This window comes from Rhinoderma darwinii, chromosome 1 (genome assembly GCF_050947455.1).
Source record: "Rhinoderma darwinii isolate aRhiDar2 chromosome 1, aRhiDar2.hap1, whole genome shotgun sequence".
In the NCBI taxonomy this organism is placed as follows: Eukaryota; Metazoa; Chordata; class Amphibia; order Anura; family Rhinodermatidae; genus Rhinoderma; species Rhinoderma darwinii.
Window position 1 is genome coordinate 154688433 of NC_134687.1, and position 13943 is coordinate 154702375.

Genomic DNA, 13943 nt, shown 5'->3' on the forward strand with positions numbered 1-13943 from the left:
GATCTAGCAGGATCCCTATGCGCTGTCTAAATGAATGGAGAGGAGTGCATGAGGCTGATTGGTCAGCGTCATGCACTCCTCTGTACAACGCCCACTTGGTCTAAAGTAAAAATACGCCCACTTGGGCATTAAGCAACTCATTAGCATAAATATAAAATCGCTAATAAAGTGGTGAAAACAGATCGTTTTTTTTAATAAAAAGCACTGCTGTCACCTACATTATAGCGCTCATGTCCTTATGTAGGAGACAGGGCACTTATAATGTGGTGACAGAGCCTCTTTAAGCAGAGATTTATTTCCTAACAAAATAAATCTTACCTATCTTAACGCCACGTATCAAGAACACATGTCAACATAACACCTGAGACACCATATTAAAGGGTACTCTGGACAAAAAACTGCCACTGGACAGGTGATATATGTTAGATCAATGAGGTTTAAATGGAGCGGCAGTAAAGCAGCGGTAGTTGAGCAGCGGCAATGGACGCTCTATTCACATAGGGTAATCGGGAACCCCCATTCTCGGAACCTGTGAAGGTCCCAGTGGTCAGACCTCCACGGATCTAACATTTATTATGTATTCAGCAGATAAGTGATGGTTTTTTTTGCAGAAATACCCCTTTTAAAGCATGAAAATATGCAGTTATTATAAAGTTTTGGTGCTTTTTCCTCTTTGTTTTTTTGTGAAATATGAAAATTTCCCATTCATGTTAATTTTTTTAAATACCATTTACATGTCGTAGTAAATTATGTGACTGTTTTAAACTGCAGCATGCCCTGTCACATATTTGTGGCATTTATTTCTAGGAACTTTTGGCTGCTGAAAAAAAGTCTTCAATACCGTGTTTTCAGATGTGGTAGTGATGTGGACTATCAGCACATGTGAAGCCAGACTTCTAAGGCCCCTTTCACACTGCGTTTATGGATTCTGTTTGACTTATACGCCGAGAAAAGCTCCCGAATGACACGTTAAACGGAGGCTGTGACGGATGTTTGACAGTAGAATCCGTCACCCATTGAGTATTATGGGATCCATTAAACGTACATGTTATGAACTCTCGTGACCTTTTCATGACGTATCCGTTAAACAAATCTCATAATAGTCTATTGGTGACGGATGCCGTTGTCATAAAAGCTCATGATGTATACGTTAAACTGATGCCTGTGACGGATGCCATGTTAAAAAAACGTATACATCACAGATTTGCGGGTGAATTGCAGATGCAAAAACACGTTTGTGTGCATGAGGCCTAAATTTAGCTTTAAAGCAAATTATTATTCTATTTTTCATCTGTAAAATACAGTTGGAATCTGGTTGCTTCCTGTGCCACCGCATAGTTCTCCGTACGGCACTGTAATACAGAGGTATTCTCCCGTAGTAGCAATGCTTTTATGGGAGAATACCTCTAATATGGCATGTAATAAATTGCACCTCAATTTTTTTCTGTCAGATTCCATATGAATGATTCTGCCATGTGCATCAAGCCTTAGGGTGTATTCACACAGCTGTATTTTGGGTTCATGTTAAGCTTTTATATGTTCGTAAAAAAAAAATATCTAGTTTTAGCAAAAAGAGATTCTCACTTATGAAAATAACATAAAACAAAAATTTAGCTTGAATTCGCCCTTAAGGAAATGCACTCTACTTGTCTCAAACTTGATATAACTCAATTTTGCTTCTAACAAACTACCAAAGAGATAACACTTCCTTCCCATTTCTCGCTGTACTTTGGGAATGTGCTGTCCTTCACTGTCTGTCAAGCACATTCTCTCATCACCCATCTTCAAATTCACCTCCTGAGGTAACATTTCAGCAGCTCCTCCGGCAGATGAATATGTATGGGTCCAAAATTTCAACTTTGCGTGCATTTTGCTCTATGACATTCAGATTGGGTTTCATTAGGTAAAATTTTCACAAGCCATTGATTTGTTATTGGTCATTTATTTCCAGACAGCGGTCACAGCAGAACCCTGACGACACAATTTAATGTGCTTCCAACCTATAAAAACCAGCTTATAAATTATGCAGTCCACTTTTTTGTTGGTAAGTCTCATAAAACCGGATAAGGGAGTCGGGAATTCTTGGTGTCACGATGGTCAAAGCTTGATCAAAATGCTTTGCGGTAATGCACTTAGCATCGATGTCCTCTTGCAAAGCCAATAATGCGGCTTCTCGACAAACAGCTGTGAGCTGCAAAAAAAGAAATAAAAAAATTACGTATTTTTATTATATATTAATTTATTTTAACACAAGACAAATTTTAAAATATTTTCTGTCGACAAAATAGTTAAATTGTGTAAACACTACATACGTAAAGTAGTATCGAAGTGATAAGTGAAGCATAGACTGAGGGTAAGGTCTGCTGCAGACGACCGTGTACGGTTTTATATGTCGGCCACATTTCTTGGAGCGAACACAGTTCAGGAAGCCGGGCCCCTAGCATCATCGTTATCTATGATGTTAGGAGTTCCTGCCTCCCCGCGGGAATACTGTCCCATATTGAAAACATGAATACAGTACGGCACAGTATTCCCACAGGGAGGCCAAGACTCCTACCATTATAGATAATTATGATGGTAGGAGCCCGGCTCCCTGAACTGTGCCCGGTCTGGGAAATGCGGCCGACATACAGTCCATATCTCACTGACAGAACGCAGCCGTGTGCACCATAGAAACTGGCATAGCCTAAATTTTGGAGTAAAAGTTTTGCACACGATGGGGTTTTCATTTATAGCTTTTTAATCTTACTTCTGGCCTTAATAACAATGCTCCATATCCTACATTAATGTACAGCCTTCTCACCAACTCCTTGCACAACCACATGCTATTTTTATGAATATGGCACAAGTCAAACAATATTTGCACTATTTTTGCAAACATAAAACAGGCGTCTTTCAACCTCGTTGGTCCCTTTGGTAAAACGTAGAGATGAGCAAATGTTTTGCAGATTTGGTTTGCGATTTGCTTTGCATTAGGATAGCATGCGTTGGGCAAATTGATTTGCAAGGTTTGAGAGTTGCTTATGGCGAAATGAAGAAAACAAGATAAAATGATTCTCCAATTATTGAGTACTGGGTGTAGTATCGCTTAGACTGAGTTCAAACGTTGTGGATTTGTCGCAGATTTTGTTGCAGATTTTGTGAGGATCTCTCCCTTTTGCATTGCAAAGGGTAAAATCGGCGATGAAAATCTGTGACAAATCCACGACGTGTGAACCTTAGGGTACCCACACATGTAACAGATTTCAGTAGCAAAATCCACATGTGTTAAATGCCGCTTTTGCTACGGATTCACAGCGTATTTTTTTCCTTCCACATTGAAAATGGTGAAATCCGCTGTGAACATGAATAAGTAGAATGATTTGAAAATTCTGTAGCATGTGGATGAGATTTATACTGTAATTCGCTACTGATTTTATGTGCGCAAATGCGTATGTAAAATCCACAACATTTCGGTCCCATGTGCCTTATAGGAGCCACATGATATAAGGGCAGACTGCACAGGAAAGCTGGCTATACGCATTAGAATATGCTATACGAAAGTCAGACAAAATGGTCACTTTCAACCATTTCAAACAATAATTTTAAAATATAAAATAACTTGAAACCATTCATAATGGCTGGTAACTTTGTCTGCGAAAAAGTGATCAGTCACATTAGTAGATTTTAAGCTGTAACGTATGTGTGTATAGCATAATTGACTGTAGTAGTCCTTATCAATTAATTAGAATATCATCAAAAAGTTAATTTATTATTAATTCAATGCAAAAAGTGAAACTCATATATATTATAGATTCATTACACACAGAGTGATCTATTTCCAGCATTTTTTTCTTTTAATGTTGATGAGTATAGCTAATAGTTAATGAAAACCCAAAATTTTGTGTCTAAGAAAATTTGAATATTATATAAGCCCAATATCAAAAATAATTTTTAATACAGAAACGTTGGACAACTGAAAAGTATGTACAGTATATGCCCTCAATACTTGGTCGGGGCTCCTTTTGTATGAGTTACAGCATCAATGCAGCGTGGCATGGAGGCGATCAGACTGTGGCACTGCTGAGGTGTTATGGACGCCCAGGTTGCTTTGATAGCGGCCTTCAGCTCGTCTGCATTGTGGGGTCTGATGTCTCATCTTCCTCTTGACGATACCCCATAGATTCTCTATGGGGTTTAGGTCAGGCGAGTTTGCTGGCCAGTCAAGCATAGTGACACTGTTTGTTTTTTGTTTTTTTTAAAGTTTAAAGTGAAAAAATTTGGTCGATAAATTCATTGCTTATTTGTGAAAAACACCAACATTTTGAGAAAATTTGAAGAAATTATGATTTTTCCAATTTTAAATGTATCTGCTTGTATACCACAGAAAATAGTTACTAGTTAACATTTCCCATATGTCTACTTTATGTTTACATCGTTTTTTGAACATCCTTTTATTTTTCTAGGACGTTACAAGGCTTAGAACTTTAGCAGCAATTTCTCACATTTTTAAGAAAATTTCAAAAGGCGATTTTTTTCAGGGATGAGTTCAGTTCTGAAGTGGTTTTGAGGGCCTTATATATTAGAAACCCCCATAAAACACCCCATTTTGAAAACGTCACCCCTCAAACTATTCAAAACAGCATTCAGAAAGTGTTTCAACCCTTTAGGCGTTTTACAGGAATTGAAGGAAAGTAGAGCTGAAATGTTCAAATTTCATTTTTTTTTCCACAAAATTCACTTGTAATACATTTTTTCTGTACCACAGAAGGATTTACCCGAGAAACGCATCTCAATATTTATTGCCCAGGTTCTGCAGTTTTTAGAAATATCCCACATGTCGACCTAGTGTGCTAATGGACTGAAACACAGGCCTCAGAAGCAAAGGAGCACCTCGTGGATATTGGGGCCTCCTTTTTTTAGAATATATTTTAGGCACCATGTCAGGTTTGAAGAAGTCTTGTGGTGCCAAAACAGTGGAAACCCCCAAAAGTGACCCCATTTTTTAAACTACACCCCTCAGGGAATTTATCTAGGGGTATAGTTAGCCTTTTGACCCCACAGGTATTTTGCTATATTTATTGGAGTTAGTCTGTGAAAATGAAAATCTACTTTTTTCTGGAAAAACATAGAAATTTCGAATTTATGCAAGGAATAAAGGAAAGAAAGCACCCCAACATTTGTAAAGCAATTTCTCCCGATTACGGAAATACCCCATATGCGGTAATAAACTGCTGTTTGGACCCACAGCAGGGCTCAAGGGAAAGACCCCCATTTGGATTTTGGAGCGCTGATTTTACTGGAATGGTTTTCGGTGCCGTGTCACTTTTGCAACGCCCTGGAGGTACCTAAGCAGTGGAAACCCCCCAAAAGTGACCCCATTTTGGAAACTATACCCCTCAAGGAATATTTCTAGTGGTATAGTTAGCATTTTGACCCCACAGGTTTTTTGCTGAATTTATTGGAATTAGTCTGTGAAGATGAAAAGAGACTTATTTTTGGGAAAAAAACAGAATTTTCTAATTTTTATAAGGAATAAAGGAGAAAAAGCACCTCAACATTTGTAAAGCAATTTCTCCTGATTAAGGCAATACCCCATATGGGGTAATAAACTGCTGTTTGTACCCACGGCAGGGCTCCGAAGGGACGGAGCACCATTTGGATTTTGCATCGCAGATTTTGGTTTCTGGGGGCCATGTCGCATTTGCAGAGTTCCTGAAGTACCAGTACAGTAGAAATTCCCCAGGTGTAATCCCAATTTTGAGACTATACCCCTGAAAGAATTAAATTAGAGGTGTAGTGAGCATTTTGAGCCCTCAGGTGTTTTTTAGATTTTATTAGAATTGGGCCGTGAAAATGAAAAAATATTTTTTTCCCCATAACCTGTAGATTTAGCTCATAATTTTTCATTTCCACAAGGAATACAGGAGAAAAGACACCCCAAAATGTGTTACAAAATTTCTCCTGAGTAGGGAAATACCCCATATGTGGTTGTAAACTGCTATTTGGACATACGGCAAGGGTCTAAACGGAAAAAGCGCAATTTCGTTTATGGAGTGGAGATTTGACAAAATTTGGTTTTGACGCCATGTTGCATTGCGCTGAGGTACCAGTACAGTGAAAACTCCAGAGAAGTGACCCCATTTAAGAAACTACACCCCTCAAGGAATTACTCTAGAAGTGTAGTGAGCATTTTGACCCCAAAGATTTTGCAGAAATTACTGCACAGTGGAGGTTGCAGATTGAAAATTGCCATTTTCCACAGATATGCTATGCAGTGCCCAATGTGTTGTGCTCAGCTTGTACCACTGGAGACATACGCCCCATAAATTGTTAAGCGGTTCTCCAGAGTACGGTAATACCCCATATGTGGTCATAAACTGCTGTTTGGGCACACAGCCAGGCCCAGAAGGAGCGCCATTTGGCTTTTAGAGTGCAGATTTTGCTTGGTAGTAGGTTTGTTTAGTGTTTTACTGGTGTTTCAGTTTATAATGTGGGGGCATATGTAAGCTGGGCGGAGTGCATCAGGGTTTATGTTATCAGGGTGGAGTGTATCAGGGTATATGTAAGCTGTGTGGACTACATCAGGGTATATATAAACTGGGCGGAGTACATCAGGGTATATGTAAGCTGTGCGGAGTACATCAGGGTATATGTAAGCTGGGCGGAGTTGATCAGGGTATATGTTAGCTGGGCGGAGTGTATCAGGGTATATGTAAGCTGTGCAGAGTACATCAGGGTATATGTAAGCTGGGCGGAGTACATCAGGGTATATGTTAGCTGGGCGGAGTGCATCAGGGTATATGTAAGCTGGGCGGAGTACATCAGGGTATATGTTAGCTGGGCGGAGTGCATCAGGGTATATGTAAGCTGGGCGGAGTACATCAGGGTATATGTAAGCTGTGCAGAGTACATCAGGGTATATGTTAGCTGGGCGGAGTGCATCAGGGTATATGTAAGCTGTGAGGAGTACACCAGGGTATATGTAAACTGGGCGGAGTACATCAGGGTATATGTAAGCTGTGCGGAGTACATCAGGGCATATGTAAGCTGTGCGGAGTACATCAGGGTATATGTAAGCTGTGCGGAGTACATCAGGGTATATGTAAGCTGTTTGGAGTACATCAGGGTATATGTAAGCTATGTGGAGTACATCAGGGTATATGTAAGCTGTGCAGAGTACATCAGGTTATATGTTAGCTGGGCGGAGTGCATCAGGGTATATGTAAGCTGTGCAGAGTACATCAGGGTATATGTAAGCTGGGCGGAGTACATCAGGGTATATGTAAGCTGTGAGGAGTACATCAGGGTATATGTAAGTTGTGAGGAGTAGATCAGGGTATATGTAATCTATGTGGAGTACATCAGGGTATATGTAAGCTGTGCGGAGTACATCAGGGTATATGTAAGCTGCGCGGAGTACATCAGGGTATATGTAAGCTGGGCGGAGTACATCAGGGTATATGTAAGCTATGTGGAGTACATCAGGGTATATGTAAGCTGGGCGGAGTGCAACAGGTCATAATAGGATGATGTAATAATGGGGTGAATGAATAATAAAATTAATTAACCCTGGATAGTGACGTACGCTTTGAACCAATCCTTCATGCACAGGCCGGATTTTTGGGTGTAGGAGTCGCACTTCTAAAGTGTGTCCGTGGTATTGTACAAAATATCCGCACTCCAGCATTGCCTAATCTTTGACTTCTTCTCTAGCCCCATATGTAACACAGACCCCAAAATGTATTAGTTTTCGCTGCATTTACAGGGTCTACCAGTGGGGGCTGCAAATGATGACGTGGGGTTTTAGGTGAAGAACTGCTGCACATATAAATTAGTCTGGGCCGTTATTTTGCATTATTGCGTTCCAAGTGTCATAACTTTTTATTTTTCCGTTGACGAGCTGTGTGAGTGCTTGATTTTCATGGGACGAGCTGTAGTTTTTATTAGTATAATTTTGGGGTACATGTGATAATTTGATCAGTTTTTTATTCCATTTTTTGTGAGGTGAGGAGACCAAAAAACAGAAATTCTCCCACTGTTTTTTTATACATTTTTAACGGCGTTCTCTGTGCAGTATAAACAACATGTTTACTTTATTCTGCGGTTCGATACGATTATGGCAATACCAAATTTATATCGTTTTTATAGGTTTTACTACTTTTACAAAATAAAAACACTTTTTTTCTAAATAAAATAATGTTTTAGTGTCACCATATCCTGAGAGCCATAACTTTTTTATTTTTTTGTCGACGGAGCTGTGCGAGGGCTTGTTTTTTGCGTGACACATTGTAGTTTTTATTGGTACCATGTTTGGCTACGCGCGACTTTTTGATCACTTTTTATTCCATTTTTTTGGAAACAACGTGACCAAAAAAGGAAATTCTGCCATTGTTTTTTATTGTATTTTTTTACGGTGTTCACCGTGCGGGATAAATAATATGATATTTTTTTAGGTCAGGCGGATACAAACACGGCGATACCTATTATGTCTCGGTTTTTTTTTCCGATTATACTACTAAATATATTACTTAAATGCCACTGTCGCTATTGACAGCAGCATTTAAGGGGTTAAACTACGGCGATCGGAGATAACTGTAGTGAGATGTCGGCTGTATATTACAGCCGACCCACCCGATGAAGATGGAGCGAGCACAGCTCCTGTGCCCGCTTCATCCTCTGGGCGTTACTATACGCGCATTTGCGGGAAGGGGTTAATAAAAATTGTGTTTTTTTTTTTTACATGTCTTTCTCTGATCTCCTCACGGATCTCACAGAAATGAGGAGATCAGAGAAAGTGAAAGGAGCTTTCTCCTGTAGACGACGTCACAGACGGCTGTGATTGGTCAGTCTATGAAGACGGACCAATGACAGCAATCGCCGACATGGGGGCCTGCTGATTGGTCCCCAGGCCGGTAACAGAGACGGTTAGCTGTCAATGACTGTTGCTGTGTTATCACTATGTGATTTCACATAGTGACAGTTTATTCCTGCTCCGCAATAGTACGGCACAGGTCCGCTTCAATGAGCGGCGTGTGCCGTACTATTGCGGAGCAGGTACACAACGGGTTAATAGGTAGGGGATTTAAAGTTTATTTTTCTGACCTATGTAACCTCCTTAGGGGGTTTTTGAAAACAACTATAAACTTTCTACTATACTCGAGTAGGTATTTAATTAAGTATGCCAAAAAGAATAAATATAGTAAGTAAATACACATACATCGGCTGTCCTTTTTAATGAAAGAGCCTGTTCACACTAACAAATAATTGCATCCCCCTCTATACGTTCACAAATGCTGAGAATGTAGGCACAGTTTATTGTACTTAGGATGGTGTTGCATGTCCCAAGATGGCCCAGCCCTTACGTGGAGGGAGGAGGTGGGAACATTGCACTGTTAGCAGTGCAACTCGTCAATCCAATCATCTCCTCATACGTCATACTGGGGAAGCCGGTCTAGTCGGCCGATGATTGGATATAATTGACAAGCCCCTCTCTCAAGGGGGAGAGACATGCTTAATACGCTGAGCATATGTTCAGGGGGTGAACACTTCCCTTTTTAATACGAGGTGTTCTGCCGCCAACTGCGGCTAGCAATCTGGACCCACGTTAGGCATGAATCGATGCCTCTAATACATTGTGCGCTAAACTATCAGAAAGATTAAAATCTGCAGGCCCCTGAAGAATTAAGGCAGATATTAATAAAGTAAAGAAACGCGTAGGGCTGATACTTTATAAGTATCTCATAAGTATGGGCAGCTCTACCGATTGTGGAAATGCAAATACTGTATATCAGCAGACATTTTTAATATTTAGAATTGAATGTTTAGCTTAAAATGTCCAGACTTTAAAAGACTGTCTCTGTTTCATGCCTCAAAAATCAGTAACATAGATTGTAAGGTTGAAAAAAGACATAAGTCCATCTAATTCAACCTATTTTACTGCAATGTTGATTCAATGGAAGGCAAAACCCCCATGAGGAAGTAGACAATTTTCCTCATCTTAGGGAAAACATTTCTTTCTGATCCCTAATTTGGCAATCAGTATATATCCCTGGATCAACGACCTATCTCCAGTAGTCTAGTACCCATAGTTTGTAATAATATTACTTTCAAGACGCTCAAGCTCCACTATGTCTTTCTGAAGCACTGGTGCCCAAAAATGCACAAACTGTTTTCTATGTGGTCTGGCTGGTGATTTATAAAATGTCCCTTTTGATGCATCCCATGATTTTATTTGCCTTGGCAGCAGCTGTCTGACACTGGTTTCTACAGTGGAGTTTACTATCAACTAATATCCCTTAGACTTGTTCCATCTCAGTTTTGCTCAGTGTTTTGCCATTTAGTATGTGATGATGCCATTTTTTCCCTGCCTAATTGTTTAATCTTTTATTTATCACTGTTAAACTTATTTGCCACTTCTCTGCCCAATCTCCAACTTATCCAGATCCATTTGTAATAAAAACTGTCCTCCTTTGTGCTAATTACATTACACAGTTTAGTATTATATGAAAAAATATATATATTACTGTGCAATCCCTTTACAAGGTCTTATTAAATATATTAAAGAGAATAGGGCCCAATGACCCATGTGGCACCCCACCCTATGTTTTCTGTCACTGAGCCAGTTACTGACCCAATTACACACATTTTCCCACAGTCCAAGCATTCTTGGACAGCACATTACTCACAATATTTCTTGTTCCTCTACATCTTCAATCACAGTTTTATGTGCAATCTTCTCATGCTTTCTAAATGAGAGGGACTACATGACTGTGTAGAATTGGGAGGCCTTGTTTTGTATACCAGATAGAATATCCTATGACTGCTGTACATACTGTTATATGTATTCAGCTGGACAACATCAACCACCACAGCCTGCAGAAAACACTAATCTGAGCTGTATGAAGGGAGATAAGCATAGATTCTGCCTACTTATGTTAAACCTCTATGAATATGCAGTTACTGAAGTGGAGTATGGCTATAAATCATGACTGTCATGCGGTTTAATAGGCTAAAAAATGGTGCTACTCATTTCACTTGTGAAAATAAATTTTGACTTTCAACATCATAAATATATTGCCCTACCTATTACTAGTATACTGAAATCACCTCTCCAGGCTCTAATGCTGCTTGTTACTCTCAGTGACCGCAGCAATAAGTCTGGGGATGGGTAGCTATGCTGGGTGGCGCATGCACGGTGTGGGTGGCCGTCTGGCAAACTAAAACCAAAGGCCCTAGATCTGAAACTAGCCTGCACAGTCACCATGATATGGTAAATTGTAAACGTTAGAACTTATTATTGATTTTGGCTACTTGTTGCTTTTAGTTGCTGTTATACAAATTACACTTTAACGTTAGCACCATCCTATCAACGAAACAACGGAATAAACCTTTGGGTCTCAAGGTTGGTTTGATAAAAAAGTGCAGGAAACGAATTGGGTAAAAGGGTTTTTTTGATAGCTCAGAATGTTTTTTTCCCCTCCAGCTCCCAGGCCTTTAGACAGCGGAAGCTGGCCAAGACTGGTGTCATTCTAAAGACATAAAGACACATTGCTGTTGTGAAAAGGGCTTGTGGGATGAAAAGAGATATTGTGAGTTTTCAGCACAGCAGAGAATACAGTGATTGGTATTCACAGTGCGCCCATCTCTGTGAACCAAAGGACCAGCTGAACCCTATTTGTTTGCCCATTCAGCATATTTTTTCTGTTTGTTCATTTGCTGTTGCCCTGCATATGCCATGCTGATGGAAGCCAAAGCAGTTAAGTCGCATTTTAGAGGATTTAGCAGCATGTTTAGGAAGCTTTCACAAAAACATGCCCGGCTTTAGGTGGCTTTGTCATGCAACAATATTACACTTAGTGCCATGCGGCTGGTTTTTACAGGGCCAATGAAGCTAAAAATCGACATTGAATTCCTGTCAGTGCAAGGAAAATTCTATACTACTCAATGCATTTTCCTCCCAAGTCTTTCTTCATTCATTCATTCAGTGTTTTATGTCTCTGAATGATGGTAAACATTCCGGTCTTACATGAACGCACCACAACCCAGCTCTGACTTGGCCTGTCACTATAATCTACCAGCAATATCAGGTGATGATTATACCAGTTTGAGGCTATATTGAGATAAGACACAATGGCTGTTAACGGTTTTCTTGTGTCTTGCAGAAGCTGTCAGAAGATCAGTGGTAAAGTAGAACAGTATTTTGTTGTGTCACAAAATTCTTACAAATCTTTTTAATAGCTAATAGTATGGTCCGTTGATAAATACGACACTGAAATGTACATGAACGGAACTGGCCACATTCAGAAGACTCTTTCAACATTATGAGATTTGATTTTTGCTAAACGCATACTGGTGACAGACTTGTTTTCCCAAACAAACTACTATAGACAGTGGTGTAACTACTTCTGTAGCAGCCATAGCAGCAGCTAAGGGGCCCGCGGTATGAGGGGGCTCGTGCCGCCAGCAGGCGCAGCACCCCCCCCCCCCATGCCCAGAGGCTTTGCTAGCAGCCGCTATTGCTGCTACGGCGGTAGCAACGCCACATTCAATAGTGTCTGCGTCCTTCAGACGCAGATGCTATTAAACACTATGACAGAGCAGGGAGGTGTCTCCCTACTCTGTCATAGGCTACTGTAACAGTGGCGTAGCTCCAGGAGGCGCAGCGGTCGCAATTGCGACCGGGCCCATATGCCTCACCACGCTGGTCCCGCTTCCTGAATGCTGGAGCAAGGAGATGAGGGCTCGTTGCCCCAACATTCACTCTGCCGTGAGCGGCTCGGCACAGGCAGACGCGATGTAGTGACATCATCGCGCCCGTCTACGCCGAGTCACTCACAGCGCAGACCGGAGGAGAAGGATCCTCCACACGTCATGGAAACGGGGATAGGTAAGTAATTATGTTATTATTTTTCTATTAGGCACTATAGGGCATTATACTGGGTAGGGAAGAGGGGCTGATATAGGAGCATTTTACTATATGAGGGGCATTATACTGTATGGGGAGCATTATACTGTGGGGACAGCTATGGGGGGCATTATACTGTATGGGGGGCATTATACTGTATGGGGGAATTATACTGTGGGGACAGCTATGGATGGCATTATATTGTGGGGGCAGCTATGGGGTGCATTATATTGTGGGGGCAGCTATGGGGGATTTATACTGTGTGGGGGCAGCTATGGGGGACATTATACTATGGGGGCAGCTATGGGGGGCATTATACTGTGGAGGAAGCTAAGGGGGGCATTATATTGTGGGGGCAACTATGAGGGAGCATTATACTGTGTGGGGCATTATATTGTGGGGACAGCTATGGGGGTATTATACTGTGTGGGGCATTATAATGTGGGGGCTGCTATGGGGGCAATATACTGTGGGGGCAGCTATGGGAGGCATTTTACTGTGTGGGGGCAGCTATGGGAGGCATTATACTGTGTGGGGGAAGCTATGGAGAGCATAATACTGTGTGGGGGCAGTATGGGGGGCATTATACTCTGGGGGCGGCTATAGTGGTATTATGCTGCATGGGGCAGCTATGGGGCATTATGCTGTATGGGGAATTTGTTCGGGCATTATACTGCATGAGGGCATCTGTGTGGGCATTATACTGTATGGGGCATCTGTGTGGGCATTATACTGTATGGGGGCATCTGTGTGGGCATTATATTGTATCAGGCATCTGTGTGGGCATTACACTGTATGGGGCATATGTGTGAGCATTATACTGTATGGAGGCAGCTATGGGGCATTATACTTTGTGGGGGGCACTATGGGAGCATGATACTGCGTGGGCTGAACTGAGTGTGTTTGGGTGGAGATTGGGTGAAATTAGAGGCGTGGTTTAAAAGGAAAGAAAATTGCCGCTGCGCGCCACATCGATTGTCCCTCTTTGTGATACTTGAAAGTATAGCACTGTCTACTGGGGGAGTTGTATAGCAGTGTATCGGAAGGCTGTATAGCC

General features: G+C 41.2%; 1 protein-coding gene across 1 annotated transcript in view; it reads right to left on the minus strand.

Annotated features, from left to right (window-relative positions):
- Window positions 1-2004: 2004 nt before the first annotated feature.
- The window catches only part of AFG2A (AAA ATPase AFG2A), a 524877-nt gene continuing 512938 nt past the window's right edge, over window positions 2005-13943 (minus strand). The window contains exon 16 of the mRNA XM_075860478.1: window positions 2005-2191. Coding sequence (XP_075716593.1) covers window positions 2015-2191 — 177 coding nt within the window. The 3' untranslated portion in view covers window positions 2005-2014. The remainder of the gene's footprint in view (window positions 2192-13943) is intronic.